The sequence below is a fragment of the Salvelinus namaycush genome, chromosome 5, assembly GCF_016432855.1.
Source record: "Salvelinus namaycush isolate Seneca chromosome 5, SaNama_1.0, whole genome shotgun sequence".
Taxonomy (NCBI): Eukaryota; Metazoa; Chordata; class Actinopteri; order Salmoniformes; family Salmonidae; genus Salvelinus; species Salvelinus namaycush.
Genome location: NC_052311.1, coordinates 44,023,595 through 44,043,388, shown reverse-complemented (window position 1 = coordinate 44,043,388; position 19,794 = coordinate 44,023,595). Strand labels below are relative to the sequence as shown.

The 19,794-nt window shown below is 40.0% G+C and overlaps 1 protein-coding gene across 1 annotated transcript in view; it reads right to left on the bottom strand.

Moving 5' to 3' along the window:
- LOC120047127 (glutamate receptor ionotropic, kainate 3-like) overlaps positions 1-19,794 on the bottom strand; it is a 115,632-nt gene that overhangs the window by 39,555 nt on the left and 56,283 nt on the right. Inside the window, exons 2-4 of the mRNA XM_038992665.1 lie at positions 4,607-4,780; positions 3,937-4,194; positions 3,454-3,635 (exon numbers count right to left, since the gene is read on the bottom strand). Coding sequence (XP_038848593.1) covers positions 3,454-3,635; positions 3,937-4,194; positions 4,607-4,780 — 614 coding nt within the window. The remainder of the gene's footprint in view (positions 1-3,453; positions 3,636-3,936; positions 4,195-4,606; positions 4,781-19,794) is intronic.

Sequence of the window (19,794 nt, the reverse complement as noted above, 5' to 3'; positions counted from 1 at the left end):
TCAGGAGCAATGGAAAGCCACAGGTCTTAATGAGTGTATTGACCATCGCTGTGTGTCGTCGTCGTTGTCAAGTTCGTGATGCTGTTTTTGTTGAAAATATGGCGCAAATGTGACCCTTGGATAATAAAGTAAAAGCAAGTTGTGATTCCACGCTGCCTGAGGGCTTTTTCAACACCATGCATTTAAAGGGTTTGCAATTGCTCTGATCACGGGACTCCCTCCCTGGAGAAAGGAGGCCTTCAATCAAAGAAGTGAGCAGTAATCTGTTCCTCCTATTGCACCATCCCCATATCACGACCACCACTTATTTCACTCAATCTACATTCGAATGTTCTACGTTCCCATGGCGGCAGTACTTCCTGTTTAATTGTACCATCTGTTGTGAAGAATACCCAAGGTAATGCAAATAAGTTGCTGTGTTTTTTGGAAGTGGAAGTCTCTTCTCCATTTAACGCACCTACCGACTACAAATACAATTTATGACACTATCAATACTATAAGATGTCAGAAAAAAAAATATATTTCCAACGCATGACATTATTGTTGGATGAATGCCAGCCTATGGAAAGTATAGCGCCCAATTTAAATGTTCATTAAATGGCTGGGAGTATAAAGAGCGTATGATTTTTTAAATATATAACCTGCAACTTTCAAAGTCACATTAAGATGTGTGCGTTTTGGGTCCCTCGCCTGACTCTACTACATCCTCATCAACCTCATTTCATTGGCCTCCATCTGTCCCTCTCTCCCCCGGTGGCCAAACCACTTAAAGAAACGTGACAAAAAGTGCTTCTGGGATGGAACAGTCGCTAAAGGGTCATCGCTTTTTAAGAGACACCTGGGATATAGCTCTGAGACAGGTCCAGACAGAAGGTCTGGTCCTGCCATGTTTCCATGTATTTTCTCTACACCTGGAGGGGGGATATGAACTGACGAGGGGAGGTTGCTTTAAGGTGAGAACACCAGACAGGCTGCAGAGTGCAGACAGACAGGTATAAAGCAGGGCATTGTGGGGAGGCCAGGGACTATCAGCAAACTCCATATTAAAGTTCAAACGTAGTGTTATACATGTCTATTTTTAAAGAGGGTTTAAAAATACAAGATACATTTTTGACGTAAACCTCCATTACCCTAACTAGAGTTGCAGAACATCTCTTCGTCCTCAGAAGAGTAATATCTAACAGAAGGGGTATGACGTATAAGGCCAGCAATCTTTTGAATATATTATTCTGTTTCAACCATCAACACATTTTTATAACATCAAACGTAAACTGAACTACTTATGTTCAAATGAATTTGGATTACATTCTGTATCCTCACCACATACTGTAAGCGACAAATCTGTGATGGTTTATATTTTGCAGTTTATTGGTCTGATATGCATCTGTAACCACTGTATGCAGATTACAGCGGAAGATACATGAGCCAAATTCAGCAATTTTCATCAGAAACCACAGTATGTGCTTCAATATCAATATTAAAATCAACAAAGAGTGGTCCTGCTGTGTGAGTCAGAACATCACATAACAGCATTTCATCTGTAGTGTAAAAGACAATAAATATCATGGCAAAATAAGCACAGCAAAACACATAATATTGGCTTTGAAAAACAGATATACATTACTCAGTTTTGACACTGTTGCAATAATGTTTTCCAAAAAGTTTCAGAATGACTCAAAGCAGAACAATTTTTTTGTAAGACAACTTTATAATAATATAAGACCAATTCCAGAATGTACAGTTGAAGTCGGAAATGTACACACACTTAGGTTGGAGTCATTAAAACTAGTTTTTCAACCACTCCACAAATTTCTTGTTAACAAACTATAGTTTTGGCAAGTCGGGCAGGGCATCTACTTTCTGCATGACACAAGTAATTTTTCCAACAATTGTATGCAGACAGATTATTTCACTTCACTGTATCACAATTCTAGTGGGTCAGAGGTTTACATCCACTAAGTTGACTGTGCCTTTAAACAGTTTGGAAAATTACAGAAAAGGATGTCACAGCTTTAGAAGCTTCTGATAGGCTAATTGACATAATTTGAGTCAATTGGAGGTGCACCTGTGGATGTATTTCAAGGCCTACCTTCAAACTCAGTGTCTCTTTGCTTGACATCATGGGAAAGTCTAAAGAAATCAGACAAAGACCTCCAAAAAAAACTGTAGACCTCCACAAGTCTAGTTCATCCTTGGGAGCAATTTCCAAACACCTGAAGGTACCATATTCATCTGTACAAACAATAGTACGCAAGTATAAACACCATGGGAACACGCAGTCGTCATACCGCTCAGGAAGGAGACGCGTTCTGTCTCCTAGAGATGAACGTACTTTGGTGCGAAAAGTGCAAATCAATCCCAGAACAACAGCAAAGAACCTTGTGAAGATGCTGGAGGAAAAAGGTACAAAAGTATCTATATCCACAGTAAAACGAGTCCTATATTGACATAACCTGATAGGCAGCTCAGCAAGGAAGAAGCCACTGCTCCAAACCTGCCATAACAAAAGCCAGACTACGGTTTGCAACTGCACATGGGGACAAAGATCGTACTTTTTGGAGAAACGTCCACTGGTCTGATGAAACAAAAATAGAACTGTTTTGCCAAGATGACCATCGTAGTGTTTGGAGGAAAAAAGGGGAGGCTTGCAAGCCGAAGAACACCATCCCAACTGTGAAGCACGGGGGTGGCAGCATCATGTTGTGGGGGTGCTTTGCTGCAGGAGGACTGGTGCACTTCACAAAATAGATGGCATCATGAGGTAGAAAAATGATTTGGATATATTGAAGCAACATCTCAAGACATCAGTCAGGAAGTTAAAGCTTGGTCGCAAATGGGTCTTCCAAATGGACAATGACCCCAAGCATACTTCCAAAGTTGAGGCAAAATGGCTTAAGGACAACAAAGTCAAGGTATTGGAGTGGCCATCACAAAGCCCTGACCTCAATCCCACAGGAAATTTGTGGGCAGAACTGAAAAGGCGTGTGCGAGCAAGGAGGCCTACAAACCTGACTCAGTTACACCCACCAGCTCTGTCAGGAGGAATGGGCCAAAATTCACCAACTTATTGTGGAAGGCTACCCGAAACGTTTGACCAAAGTTAAACAATTTAAAGGCAATGCTACCAAATACTAATTGAGTATGTAAACATCTGACCCACTGGGAATGTGATGAAAGAAATAAAAGCTGAAATAAATAATTCTCTCTACTATTATTCTGACATTTCACATTTTTAAAATAAAGTGGTGATCCTAACTGACCTAAAACAGGCAAGTTTTACTTGCCTGGATTAAATGTCAGGAATTGTGAAACAGAGTTTAAATGTATTTGGCTAAGGTGTATGTAAACTTCCGACTTCAACTATATGTCAACGCAGAATATGAATTTGATATTGTCTATAGCGTCGATCAGTTAAATTATGTCACCTCTGAACAGTGCCAGTGAGGCTCTCACCTGTTTAAGGATCTGTGCAGCCATTTCGTGGCTGCAGTCGAAGATAATGCGAAACTCCCGTCCTCTCTTCATCTCCTTGAGGAGAGGCCTGGGGTCCTCACCGTCAAAAGGGAGCTGGCGAATCTTTAGCCTGATGTTATACCTGGAGGGGGCCATTATCAGTTCCTGTAGTCTAATAAGACCTTTAGGAAACAAACATCAGAAAGCTAACAGCCACGCACAACATCATTCAACTGTCAACACACACATATCTAAAACATTTAACAAAATTAATATTTTGCTTCTCGTAAAGTGTTGTTTGGTGGTTGATGTTCCACATATAACATTTACCAGACAAAAGTATATACTGTAGAGTATTACAAGCGCTTGGTTTCCAGAAAGCTTTGTATCGCTATGATTGGACTTAAGCTGATCTTAGTACTACGAAGATTTCGGAAAACTCACCGCCCCAATCCCAATGGTTAGAAAACGTCATACTCCCACCTGTACTGTCATCGTATACGACTGTGGCTGTTTTCCACTTGAGGAACTGCACCAAATCCAAGATGCCGTAGCTGAGAGAAGAGTAATCCGGGTACAGGTTGGCGTAAAATGTGTCCCTGTTGTCCATAGGGTGATGTTTCCATCGCACCTGGATGTGTGGCACTTCCAACGCATTGCAGATGGACTGGACGGCGTTTGAGGACGAGCTATGTGAGGGCCCAAATATTGCCACTACACCTAAAGACAGTTGGTCACAGGCTAGAATGGCAAGAACAGAGAGAGAATTAACTTTCGGAAAGACACCATATCATATGTTATGACGTTCAACAAGTGAGCTGAATAATGTATTTGGTGAATTATCAAAAATCGATATGGATAATGGTTTTGTCACCACAAAGAAAAATTGTTGTAGACTTATATGTCTACTAGAATAAATCCTGGTTTCAGAGTGCAGTTAATGAAATAACATCAAACAAAATACCACTATTAACTATCTATAACAGCCAAGTACTATGAGTTAGACTAATGAAACCCCTTGCCAGAAATACTTGCAATATACCTTTAGGTTGGTTTGTTATGGTCTGCTGTCATCCAATGGCCTTGCTTCCATCCTTAAGACTGCGTGGCCATTGGCCACAATCCCTGGGCAAACAAAGTGCATGTCACTCACCTTTTCTCGACGCTTCAAAACTGTCGTAGATATTAATCCTCTGTATGTCGTACGTTAACGTCGTGTTGGGCAATAAAGTCCTGTTTCTGTTGATGTTGTTCACCGCAAATTTAAAGGCAAGCTCCTCTGGGCTGACGAGCGGCACTGGTCCCTCTGTTTGCTCAAAAATCCCCCCTGAGAAAAAGGAGACAGTCACATTAGCTCAAGGCCAATTGGTCTGGAACACAGTTGTCTGAAACTACCGCCAAAATTCTTAAGGGGTTTTGCACTAAACACTGGCAGTGGACTAGATTGTGTACATTGGAGCCGGCATTAGATTTGCTCTGTAAACAGAGAGAAAGCCCCACTCCATTTCAGGGAATGCTGTGAATACCAACAGCAGCTTTGAAGTCTGCTGCAGTAATGGGAGAGAGTGAGGAGAGTGGAAAGGAGACAAAGAAAATGGCTCCATCAGAACAGAAACTCAGCTTCTTCTCTACTCCATTGGTTCAGTTTTAGTTCACTTTAAAACACAGGTGGATCAGATAACTTGGAGTAGGTATAATAGAAAATATTGAATTAAATCACAATTACTATCACTAAATTGAGCATGTTATATTTAGGGCCCTTGGTATTATAGAAATGCCATATTGTATCAGTTAGATATGAGGAGCATAACAAGTTTCCATGTACAACTAAATACGATCAGCTTTTTCTTGTTTTTCATTCAAAAACACCAATTAGAGAATATCTCGAAACTTAAACAACATGAGTGTGCATTTATCAAAATAAGGCTCCAAAAACTTGGCTCCGATCAATACACCTTCCCTTCAATATTTCAGTGTTTTGCCTGGAGACAGAATCAGGACCTGTGGCCTACTGATACCCCCCAGCAAGTCACTGCAAGTGGTCAACGGAATCACAGACCTCTGCTGCTACAGTGCCTTCAGAAAGTATTCACACCCCTTGATGTTTTCCACATGTTGTTGCGTTACAAAGTGGGATAAAAAATATATATTATCGGAAAATAAACCACTAATATATCTTAATTAGATAAGTATTCAATACCCTGGGTCAATTCATGTTAGAATCACCTTTGGCAGTGATTAGAGCTATGAGTCTTTCTGGGAAAGTCTCTAAGACCACACCTGTATTGTACAATATTGCCCATTATTCTTTAAAAAAATATTCAAGCTCTGTCAAGTTAGTTGCTGATCATTGCTAGAAAGCCATTTTCAAGTCTTGCAATACATTTTCAGGCTGATTTTAGTCAAAACTGTAACTAAACCACTCAGGAACATTCTTGGTAAGCAACTCCCGTGTATATTTGGCCTTTTATGTAATTGTGCTGCTGAAAAGTATGAATTTGTCTCCCATTGTCTGTTGAAAAGCAGACTGAACCAAGTTTCGCTCATGCTTAGCTCTATTCCGTTTCTTTTCATTATAAAAAAAATCCATAGTCCTTGCCGATGACAATCATGCCCATAACATGATGCAGCCACCACCATGCTTGAAAATATGAAGGGTGGTACTTAGTGATGTGTTGTGTTGGAATTGCCCCAAACATAATGCTTTGAATTCAGGACAAAGTTAATTTATATTGCAAACAGGATGCATATTTTGGAATTATTCTGTACATGCTTCGTTCTTTTCACTCTGTATTTATGTTAGTATTGTGGAGTAACTACAATGTCGTTTATCCATCTTCAGTTACCTCCTATCACAGCCATTCAACTCTATAACTCTTTTAAAATCACCATTGGTGAAATCCGTGAGCGGTTTCCTTCCTCTCCGGCAACTGAGTTAGGAAGGGCACCTGTATCTTTGTAGTGACTGTGTCTATTGATACACCATCCAACGTGTAATTAATAACTTTATCATGCTCAAAGGGATATTCAATGTATTTTTTTCCCCATCTACCAATTGGTGCCCTGGTCTTTGTGGTTGAATCTGTGCTTGCGATTCACTGTTCGACCGAGGGACTTGTATGTGTGTGGTACAGAGATGGGGTAGTAATTTAGGAATCAGGCTAAACATTATTATTGCACACAGAGTGAGTCCATGCAACTTATTATTAAGCACACTTTTACTTCTGAACTTATTTAGGCTTGCCATAACAAAAGGGTTGAATACTTGACTCAAGACAATTCAGCTTTGAATTTGTAATTAAGTTGTGAAAAACAAAATTCTACCTTGACATAATGGGGTATTGCGTGTAAACCAGTGACAAAATCGTAATTTAATCAATTTTAAATTCAGGCGGTAACAAAAAAATGTGGAAAAAGTTAAGGGTATATGAATACTTTCTGAAGGTACTGTATTCGCAGTGGAAACGGAAGAAGCCAAGCCCATTACTCTACTGCTGTGTCCATATTAGGACAGCCTCAGAGTCACGTAACTTTGAGGCTGTCCTCATATGGGCACCATACACTATTTATGACTGTGAAACCCCCTTTGATTCCAAGGGGATGTGATTACTACATTAAGTAATTGCTGGAGTATATACTAATTTGACTATTAAGAGGATAAAATGTGCATTGCTCAGAAGCACTTTAACAAATTTAATAAACAGGGAGACCTGCTCCTTGGGAAGAAATCCGGGGATAATTTGCATCATCCTTTTTCACAATCCTGACAGAAGCACAATGCCTAGGCTTTAATGAGTTAGGAATTTCCAACCGCATCAAATAATGAGGAATAAGCAGCTCAGTTTTGATACCACAATATCCACACTAATAAACAAAGGGGTATATTATTATTGAACGATAGTTACACAGAAAAAAAGCACTCCCGGTTAGGCAATGTAATGCAATTTATGACTGAGGGTAAACACAAACTGAGATGCAACTTTAGATTTGGGATTTGTTCTTGTGAACCTCAGATTAACATGTTTACTATTCTTAGTCTGCCTCACAAAGGCCCTTAATTCATCTCTTGGGTTGTAGCCTGCAGGGCACCTAATTGCAGGTCCCTATTTTAATAATTTGGCTCTCGTGAACATTTTGGTAAATCAGCTGCATTTAAAAGCTACAATAGTTCACTCGAAATAAAATAAATGAACAGCTGTGTGTGAGAAAAAGCACAAGGCTAAACTACGACCTTAGAAAGAAAAGTTTGACATTACATAACCTTGCATAATATAAGCCTATAGTACGTGTCCTGACTGCCTTCGTGGGGCTTATGTGTACAATACCATACATTTCAGTAAAACAAAGCACTAGACACAAGGTCATATCCTTAAAAAAACATCTCACACCACAACACTGCATCAATAACAGCAAACACAGGTCCATTCTAGCTATGTGTCCACTTTTAATTCAGAGGAAAAACACTGTAACACTGTTGTTATATTCCACTTAAGACTACAATTGACTTGTTTTGTATTGGTACAATTGACATTTGTGTTTGAATTGTGCATCCAGTTCTTGCCTCTTGTCAGTGTTGCTAAGCATGAAGCAAATCTCTCTGATACTGTCAATCTACAGTTGAAGTCGGAAGTTTACATACACCTGAGCCAAATACATTTAAACTCAGTTTTTCACAATTCCTGACATTTAATCCTAGTAAAATCTGCCTGTCTTAGGTCAGTTAGGATCACCACTATTTTAAGAATGTGAAATGTCAGAATAATAGCAGAGAGAATGATTTATTTCAACTTTAATCACGTTCCCAGTGGGTCAGATGTTCACATACACTCAATTAGTATTTGGTAGCATTGCCTTTAAATTGTTTAACTTGGGTCAAACATTTTGGGTAGCCTTCCACAAGCTTACCACAATAACTTGGGTGAATTGTGGCCCATTCCTCCTGACAGAGCTGGTGTAACTGAGTCAGGTTTGTAGGCCTCCTTGCTCGCACACGCTTTTTCAGTTCTGCCCACAAATCTCCTATAGGATTGATGTCAGGGCTTTGTGATGGCCACTCCAATACCTTGACTTTGTTGTCCTTAAGCCATTTTGCCACAACTTTGGAAGTATGCTTGGGTCATTGTCCATTTGGAAGACCCATTTGCGACCAAGCTTTAACTTCCTGACTGATGTCTTGAGATGTTGCTTCAATATATCCACATTATTTTTGTACCTCATGATGCCATCTATTTTGTGAAGTGCACCAGTCCCTCCTGCAGCAAAGCACCTCCACAACATGATGCTGCCACCCCCGTGCTTCACAGTTGGGATGGTGTTCTTCGGCTTGCAAGCATCCCCCTTTTTCCTCCAAACATAACGATGGTCATGATGGCCAAACAGTTCTATTTTTGTTTCATCAGACCAGAGAACGTTTCTCCAAAAAGTACGATCTTTGTCCCCATGTGCAGTTGCAAACCGTAGTCTGGCTTTTGTTATGGCAGGTTTGGAGCAGTGGCTTCTTCCTTGCTGAGCTGCCTTTTCAGGTTATGTCAATATAGGACCTATTTTACTGTGTATATAGATACTTTTGTACCTGTTTCCTCCAGCATCTTCACAAGGTTATTTGCTGTTGTTCTGGGATTGATTTGCACTTTTTGCACCAAAGTACGTTCATATCTAGGAGACAGAACGCGTCTCCCTCCTGAGCGGTATGACGGCTGCGTGGTCCCATGGTGTTTATACTTGCATACTATTGTTTGAACAGATGAACGTGGTACCTTCAGGCATTTGGAAATTACTCCCAAGGATGAACTAGACTTGTGGAGGTCTCCAATTTTTTTTTCTGAGGCTGATTTCTTTTGATTTTCCCATGATGTCAAGCAAAGAGGCACTGAGTTTGAAGGTAGGCCTTGAAATACATCCACAGGTACACCACCAATTGACTCAAATTATGTCAATTAGCCTATCAGAAGCTTCTAAAGCCATGACATTTTCTGGAATTTCACAAGCTGTTTAAAGGCACAGTCAACTTAGTGTATGTAAACTTCTGACCCACTGGAATTGTGATACAGTGAATTATAAGTGAAATAATCTGTCTGTAAACAATTGTTGGAAAAATTACTTCTGTCATGCACAAAGTAGATGTCCTAACCGACTTGCCAAAACAATTGTTTGTTAACAAGAAATGTGTGGAATGGTTGAAAAACGAGTTTCAATGACTCCAACCTAAGTGTATGTAAACTTCCGACTTCAACTGTACATCTGTGTCATTCTGGCAACGTTCAATAAATTCCCTTGTTTTCCCAAAATCCTGGATATGGGAGTCACAGAATTTATTGACATTTCCCAGAATGTTGTAACCCTAGTCCTCAGGATTCCATTTGAGTATGTCTGATTTTTACCAAATCACAATGAAGAATAGATGGGAACATTCAGATAAATTCTCATCTGAATTCTCTGTGTATCACATAAATAACACATCTGTGGTCTTAAACATGTTTGTTGTTACAGTAGATCTAATTAGTAGTTTGGCTAGAGCAAAAATCAGCTAGGAGTAAAATTGGGAGACGAAATGGCAGGTCCACACTGTACTGGTTTCTCTATAAACCCTCCTTCCAATATAGCCTACCACACATTGTGCTTGTTCACATTCACCATACTGCCAGACAGAACCATGCCAAGGCCTAAACAATGACACAATATCATTTTGCTCTTGGATAAAGGTATGCTAGCCCACTGAATTTCTGAGTGTAGCTCCTTTGTACTTTTTGTTCTCTGGTAGGATTCCCAATCTGCCTGTGAATAGCTTCCCTTCTCCCTCGATCTGTGAAAGCACTTAGCGATACAATGAGAGAAAAGATGCAAGCAAACAATGACCATCACAAAGCACCTGTAAAACACTGTAGGTTTGGGAAAAAAGAACAGATTTTAGCTGTAATATGTTCCTCTTTAATGACATGTAACACATTTGGTGGCAGGGATGGGATCTGAGAAAAAAAGTGCAACTCAAGTGCAGTTTAGAAAGCTGAAAGACTTTATGAGACATCAGAAAGCTTACATTTTATAAACATACCCACAATTGCACATTGCACATTTGATTTTCTTATCCAAATGAGAGTTAATTTTTCAATTGATTGCACAGTCGCTATTCTGTTTTTGTCAACCGCACCCATTCATCATCCAAATGCAAGCACTCAATCTTCAGTAATGTTTGAATGGTTTAATGATGCATTAACTACCCCTCAGAACCACTAATACCATAACAAACAAATGTTCCTGCTCACATCTATCCATCTGTTGGAATTAGAGGTGTTCTACATTTGTATAGTAATCTGCACAAGTTGACAATGTAACTGACCTTACATCAAACTCTTGGTTTCTATTTAAAGACCAAGTTAACCCACTGAGCTAAAGTCTAGGTATTAGCTCTGGGATCTATATAACACAAGACTTCAGATTTTTAAAAAATGAAAAAAGATTACTCAGCACACAACTTCAATTCCCCGAACCACCTCCACAAAATGTTGCAATGCATATAATTGGTTAGTCTGAAAACAATTACTTGACCATATAATACCAGTTGACTAGACTATGGTTGAGGGCCACAGACACAGTTCTGATTGGCTAGGTTGGGTCATTACATTACTCTTATTGAATTGGAAGACTTTCATTATTACATCTGTCATGAAATGGATACTGAAAGTCGTATGTCTTTGGATTGGAATGACCATAAAAGGACTGATTGTCACTCATGAGATGAAATCTTGTTTAACTTCTCACTGTCTGTACTCTGATTCTGCAAGAGCACTCAAATTAATGCTTTGTAATGGGGGACAGTTTTACAAAGCATCTTATATCATCAAATAAATTTAATTTGGCCCCATATAATCTTTACGTCCATAATGAGAAAAGGGTTTTTAATTAAGTTAGACCACCTTTTTTTGACACTGTCTATATTGAATATACATCTAACTCTATCAAAGCTGAGAGACATCCATATTTATTCGATTAAAAAAGATTTAAAAAATAGGTCTTATTGTCACATACACCGGATAGGTGCAGTGAATTGTGTTGTTTTACAGGGTCAGCCATAGTAGTATGGCGCACCTGGAGAAAATTAGGGTTAAGTGCCTCGCTCAAGGGCACATCGACAGATTTTTCACAATGTCGGCTCGGGTATTCGAACCAACAACCTTTAAGTTACTGGCCCAACACTCTAACCGATAGTAATACTCTTGCAACCTTATAATGTTGTGATATCTCCTTCGTCACAGGCCTGTCAGGTAACAACACATTTGTGAAATCTAATTTTATGCTCAAGTGGTTCTGCTTGTGCAATTTATCGCAGCTATCGCTTTCTCCCTCTTCTCCTTCTCTTCTCCTCCTCTCTCGCCACCCTCTCTCACTTTCTCCTTCCCTCTCTTTCCCAGCTTAGCGTGGCTGTGTTTTGATCTCATTATCGTTCTCAAACATCCACACCGGATAATCTGTCAAGGGCAGGAGCCTGCACTCGGCTTCGCATAGGGTACCTCAGTCCGAATTATGAGGATGAGGAGTGTGCTCTCAGTAGGAACCGGACTGAAGACATTTTGAAAGAGAGCAGACCAGAGCAGTCAAAAAACAGATTTTACTGGGTTTTATATATATTTCCAAACTATGAGGTTGGAATAATACTGTGAAACTGTGAAAAATATGAGTGCATGGATCAGCAACTAGATTCAGCCACGGGCTGACTTTTTCTGGAGCGGATGGTCGGACGGCCGGAACATAATTACCAATAATTCATAGACTGCAAAACTGTGTTTTATATATATTTCCACACTATGAGGTTGGAATAACACTGTGAAATTGTGAAAATTATGAGTGCATGGATCATCAACTAGATTCAGCCACGGGCCAACTTTTTCTGGAGCGGATGGTCGGGGGGCCGTGGTTGGGGGGCCGGAACATAATAACAAATAATTCATAGACTGCAAATTGACCGCAAGAAGCCCAAACAGATATAATGTTTGACTAAAACATAATAATTTCAAATCTTGCTTACATTTGTATACACTTGGAACTGATTTTCTTTTTACAGTCTTTTATGTCCAACATGCTCAGAAAACAACCTGCCACCTGGGGAACCCTGTTTTAGTGTAAGAGCAGTTTGAAAAGACCGCCTGAAATTTCAGCCTGTCCAGGTGGGATGGAGTTTTGGCCTGCCTGGTGAGATCACAATGTGGTAAATTAGTTAATAGACCAATAGAAAAAGGGTTCAAAACCTTTCTGCAAATAACAGCAACTGTTCTGTTTTCCCCTCCCCACTCAGAACGCAACTTTTTTGAAAGATAACACAAAGAACTGCAAAAGTGTTTCTAATGCTCTCCACTTTCTGGATGACCGAGTTTTGAAGTCAGTGGAATGCCTGGTGGAAGCAGAGTATGATAGCTAAGGAGATGGATAAATTCTGCCGTTTGATTACAAATATGCAGAGGGAGTCGAAAACAGAACACACAGAAAAAACACACACACCTAAAATTCTCCGGTAGAATGTCCTGCTTTTATTTCGTCACGTTCAAAACAGTATGCAATTTTCGGTGATTATCTCGCCAGTAACTTGTAAATAATGATCTTATTGTGAGTGTATTTTCCTGTAATAATGAATAAAGTTAAGACATTGTCAGCTATATGATATGGTCATTATTTGAAAGTTGCTTTTCGTTGCCTGGTTTGCTAGATTGCCATTTCGTAAATTCACTTTTGAACGGATGGGTTTATTGGTGTTAAAATACACCAGTTATGCTTTTTTGGACGACCAGGCTGCTGATGTCATGCAGCTTGTTGTTTTTGTGTTTACACTTTTTCATAACGACAACGACAAGTTTGATGTCGGATGACAATAAAATGTTCATGATGTCCCTGCGACAACGGTCTACAGACATGTCGACAGACATAGTATAAACCAGCTTAAGTCTTGAAATCTTTGGTTGTTTCTAAGGCTTAATAGGGTGTGAACGATGCTGAGTGGGTGTAGACAAAGTAGAGCTCTCCAGTAGGTGTACCAAAATATTCAAGGGCCATTTTCTCAAAAGTGGGGTTACAAGTTCATCAATTTTCAAAGCAGTATAACTTTCCCATGTTCTAGCTCTGAGTTTCTACTTTCATCTAATGTAAAAAACTCAATTTCAAATTTTGCTACATAAGTCTGAATCGAGCCGGTCGGTCACAAATGTCTGAGGCCAGAGCTTCATAACTTAGGGAGCGGTAGAAATGTGCATAATTGTTACCCAGGGGAAAATGGGGGAGGGTCATGCTTTTTCAATTTCAGTCAGAAGGAGGGTTTCTTCTTTTTTTATTTAGTCCAGGGGAGGGTCATGTAATTTGCAACTGATTAAATGTCATATTGCTCAGGGTTTGAGAATTAGTTGCTTATTATAGTACAGTCGTGGCCAATAGTTTTGAGAATGACACAAATATACATTTTCACAAAGTCTGCTTCCTCAGTGTCAGTAGATATTTTTGTCAGATATTACTATGGAATACTGAAATATAATTACAAGCATATCATAAGTGTCAAAGGCTTTTATTGACAATTACATGAAGTTGATGGAAAGAGTCAATATTTGCAGTGTTGACCCTTCTTTTTCAAGACCTCTGCAATCCGCCTTAGCATGCTGTCAATTAACTTCTGGGCCACATCCTGACTGATGGCAGCCCATTCTTGCATTTTCAATGCTTGGAATTTGTCAGAATTTGTGGGTTTTTGTTTGTCCACCCGCCTCTTGAGGATTGACCACAAGTTCTCAATGGGATTAAGGTCTGGGGAGATTCCTGGCCATGGACTCAAAATATCGATGTTTTGTTCCCCGATCCACTTAGTTATCACTTTTGCCTTATGGCAAGGTGCTCCATCATGCTGGAAAAGGCATTGTTCGTCGCCAAACTGTTCCTGGATGGTTGGGAGAAGTTGCTCTCAGAGGATGTGTTGGTACCATTCTTTATTCATGGCTGTGTTCTTAGGCAAAATTGTGAGTGAGCCAACTCCCTTGGCTGAGAAGCAACCCCACACATGAATGGTCTCAGGATGCTTTACTGTTGCCATGACACAGGACTGATGGTAGCGCTCACCTTGTCTTCTCCGGACAAGCTTTTTTCCGGATGCCCCAAACAATCGGAAAGGGGATTCATCAGAGAAAATGACTTTACCCCAGTCCTCAGCAGTCCAATCCCTGTACCTTTTGCAGAATATCAGTCTGTCCCTGATGTTTTTCCTGGAGAGAAGTGGCTTCTTTGCTGCCCTTCTTGACACCAGGCCATCCTCCAAAAGTCTTCGCCTCACTGTGCGTGCAGATGCACTCACACCTGCCTGCTGCCATTCCTGAGCAAGCTCTGTACTGGTTGTGGCCCGATCCCGCAGCTGAATCAACTTTAGGAGAGGGTCCTGGCACTTGCTGGACTTTCTTGGGCCCCCTGAAGCCTTCTTCACAACAATTGAACCGCTCTCCTTGAAGTTCTTGATGATCCGATAAATGGTTGATTTAGGTGCAATCTTACTGGCAGCAATATCCTTGCCTGTGAAGCCCTTTTTGTGCAAAGCAATGATGACGGCACGTGTTTCCTTGCAGGTAAGCATGGTTGACAGAGGAAGAACAATGATTCCAAGCACCACCCACCTTTTGAAGCTTCCAGTCTGTTATTCGGACTCAATCAGCATGACAGAGTGATCTCCAGCCTTGTCCTCGTCAACACTCACGCCTGTGTTAACGAGAGAATCACTGACATGATGCCAGCTGGTCCTTTTGTGGCAGGGCTGAAATGCAGTGGAAATGGTTTTTGGCGATTCAGTTCATTTGCATGGCAATATATGCAAATGAGTATATGCAAATTGCCATCATACAAACTGAGGCAGCAGACTGTGAAAATTAATATTTGTGTCATTCTCAAAACTTTTGGCACGACTGTATCTTGATGTGTGCCCAATGATGCCACTCATCCCTGATTCTCTGCTGGCCGCGCAATATCAAGTGCACCTAGTGTGGTCTCAATAAAATGATCCATAGCCTATACTATAGGCTATAGGCCTAGGCTTTATGAAGAGCATGCTCGGAGAAGCGGTGGGCAAAGTTCTATTTTAAGAAAATGTACTTCCTTACAGAATGTTTGCGTTGCTGGGATGGTGTATATAAAACTAGGCTACACTGCATTACACAATCATGAGTCCTGGCCTGCACTGCTCTTGCTGATATAAACCTTTTGTGCTGTGTATGGTGGCACCTCAGGAGGCGAGTCAAAGGCTTCTTCTGAAAATACTTATTTATTTATCCAAAAAATGTAATATCTATGTGTGCGGACTAGACCTACTGATGTCCTGTTCAGTTTGCGAGGGAGAGGGTGAAGATGAGAAGGAGGACCAGAGGTAAACTTGCTACTGCTATGATTGATTTTAATAAAACAATATGTTTCGTTGTCCATCATTAAGCTATTAATCAGAGTTATCAACCTCACAATTAGCCATATTCTAGTAATTTACATTACTATGAAGCAGCAGCTGTGGAGATGGACAGCGCATGGGTGCTGAAAGTAGGCACATTTGAGAAGGCTTAATTCATAGAAAGAGTTATCATTTTAAGTTGGCTTTAGGCTACTAACAACAAGAGGGCTTTGTGTTGGAGCATATTTCTTCCAATTCAAAAAATAAGAGTTAGGCCTACCTGTTTAACAGATTCAATGATAGTCCACTATCCATATATTTTGTCAGCCAGTTTCTTCAGTCACCAAGCACCCTTTAAATATCTCAGTGTCAGTGAAAAGCTGTGTGTTAAGACCAAATAGGGCTATCTTCTGTATTTCACCCCCAAAGCTATCATCAAGGCAACTGGTGGCTACTTTGAAGAATATAAAATATAAAATATATGTTATTTTGGTTACTACATGATTCCTACTGTGTTATTTCATGGTTTTGTTGTCGTCACTATTATTCTACAAAAATTAATGAGTAGGTGTTCTAAAACTTTTGACCGGTAGTGTATATATTATTTATATACAGTTGAAGTCGGAAGTTTACATACACTTAGGTTGGAGTCATTAAAACTCGTTTTTTCAACCACTCCACAAATTTCTTGTTAACAAACTATAGTTATGGCAAGTCGGATAGGACATCTACTTTGTGCATGACACAATACATTTTTCCACAATTGTTTACAGACAGATTATTTCACTTATAATTCACTATCACAATTCCAGTGGGTCAGAAGTTTACATACACTAAGTTGACTGTGCCTTTATTAAACAGCTTCGGAAATTAAAGAAAATGTCATGGCTTTAGAAGCTTCTGATAGGCTAATTGACATCATTTGAGTCAATTGGTGGTGTACCTGTGGATGTATTTCAAGGCCTTCCTTCAAACTCAGTGCCTCTTTGCTTGACATCATGGGAAAATCAAAAGAAATCAGCCAAGACCTCAGAAAAAATTGGAGACCTCCACAAGTCTGGTTCATCCTTGGGAGCAATTTCCAAACGCCTGAAGGTACCACGTTCATCTGTACAAACAATAGTACGTAAGTATAAACACCATGGGACCACACAGCCGTCATACCACTCAGGAAGGAGACATGTTCTGTCTGCTAGAGTTGAACGTACTTTGGTGCGAAAAGTGCAAATCAATCCCAGAACAACAGCAAAGGACCTTGTGAAGATGCTGGAGGAACCAGGTACAAAAGTATCTATATCCACAGTAAAACGAGTCCTATATCGACATAACCTGAATGGTGGCTCAGCTAGGAAGAAGTCACTGCTCCAAAACAGCCATAAAAAAAGCCAGACTACGGTTTGCAATTGCACATGGGGACAAAGATTCAACTTTTTGGATGCCCAGTCTGAGATATGGCTTTTTCTTTGCAACTCTGCTTAGAAGGCCAGCATCCCGGAGTCGCCTCTTCACTGTTGACGTTGAGACTGGTGTTTTGCAGGTACTATTTAATGAAGCTGCCATTTGAAGACTTGTAAGGCGTCTGTTTCTCAAACCAGACACTCTAATGTACTTGTCCTCTTGCTCAGTTGTGTACCAGGGCCTCCCACTCCTCTTCTATTCTGGTTAGAGCCAGTTTCCGCTGTTCTGTGAAGGGAGTAGTAACACGGCGTTGTACCAGATCTTCAGTTTCTTGGCAATTTCTTGCATTGAATAGAATTCATTTCTCAGAACAAGAATAGACTAAAGAAAGATCTTTGTTTCTGGACATTTTGAGCCTGTAATCGAACCCACAAATGCTGATTCTCCAGATACTCAACTAGTCTAAAGAAGGCCAGTTTTATTGCTTCTTTTTCAGCTGTGCTAACATAATTACAAAAGCGTTTTCTAATAATCAATTAGCCTTTTAAAATGATAAACTTGGATTAGCTAACACAACATGCCATTGGAACACAGGAGTGATGGTTTCTGATAATGGGCCTCTGTATGTCTATGTAGATATTCCATTAAAAAAAAATTAGTTTCCAGCTACATTTGCAACATTAACAATGTCTACACTGTATTTCTGATCAATTTGATGTTTTTATAACGGACAAAAAATGTGCTTTTCTTTCAAAAACAAGGACAGTTCTAAGTGACCCCAAACTTTTGAACAGTAGTGTGTGTATGTGTATGTATATATAATAGAATACAAAAGGTGCAATTTCGAAATGTGGTTGTGCATTAACAGTCACTCAATTAGCCCATGTCAGCAAAACATTTTTAGATAGATTTTTTAGATTGGTAAATGAGTCTACCGGCCAGCTATCTAAACTTGTAGTAAGCATGGTCAAATTACCGACCGGGGTGGGGCCCATTTGATCATCAGTTATCATACAAAAAACTGCAAACATTTGCCTCCACCCTATGGCAAAATGTGTAGAATTGTAGGAAATTAGATCTGGGTACACAGACCCACGAGCCACTCAGCCCCTCATGATGAGTTCCGTTTTTTTTGGCACCCACCCCCATCAAAGCTGCCCATCCCTGATATAATCTATCTATAACGACGCTTTAGTCCTCAAGAATCAAGCTTTAAAATGCCGGGGAAAGATGTGACTCTGATGAATATTGGACATCTTTGGATTGTCTTTAAGACATAGGAGATAAAAAAAATTACTTTGCTTGGGAAGCAATGTGTGATTCTGTCGCAGTCAATTGATTCTAGCATTCCACATTAAAACAGGCTATTGTGTTCCGGTCGAATTGGACCGATTTACAAGTTCTCTCTGAAAAATGTAGTTCATTTAATCTGATTGTCATACATTTCCATGACTGTCCACACAGGGCATCTGAACACACAAAATACATTTTGATGATTTTCATGACATTTTGGATGTTTTATTTAACTTTTGTACACCTGTGGTGTTCCTGGTCAAAAATGACAGGTCATTAGAAATGAATGGGTGAGACTACAATTTGTGTATAAAATTGAGTTCAGGCACATTCCCATTCATCAAATGGACACATTTCCTCCCCCAGACCTCACATGCATGTGTGTTTGAGCACACACACACACTCACCTCACTCCCCTTCTTGGCTTCCATAGCAACCCCCACGGGAACCTTTCCCCAATAGAATCTTTCCCCCATGGGAACTATACCTGTTGGCATTCTCACAAACAATGGCAATATTTTTTCAATAATATATAGAACTTTTCTCGCAGCTCTGGTATATAAAGCTTTTTTGAGGCCTTGCTCACATTTCATTCTGTGGCAGCACAATGACCAAACAATATACTGTATGTGAGGCTCTTGATCATATCTTTGATCATGACACTGGTGAGGAAGAGAGAGGCCAGCAAAATGACAGTGAAGATGCATTAGAGGAGGAAGTGTCAGAAGTTGAAGACAACACAGAATATGATCCAGACCAAGAGACAACTGATGTGGAACAATCCAGTGATGAGGAATAGGGCCCTGCTGAGGTTGTTACATTCCGGTCAAAGAATGGGAATTTGTCCTGGTCTTCATCCCCACGTGAGAGGAGAGCTGTCGGCTGAAAATGTTATCAGGATGACCCCAGTGCCAACGAGATACGCCATATCCCGGGTTGATGACATAAAATCCTGCCACTATTTAAAGATTTGAAATGGTTTCAAAACAAATGTCCTTGTTAAACTTTGACACAAAGTAGTCTATGATAAATAGCACAATATGTTTCATCTGAGTATTTGTTATAGTCAAAATAATCCATACATTATGCTTTTTTTAACTCAAAAACGAGTTGTATGAGCTCAGGTAATGTACACAAGAACTTCAAATAAAATAAAATGTTATTGTGTAACGGTTGTCCTCCTCCTCTTCGTCCGAAGAGGAGGAGTAGGGATTGGACCAAAGCGCAGCGTTGTTATACGACATGATGATATTTATTAA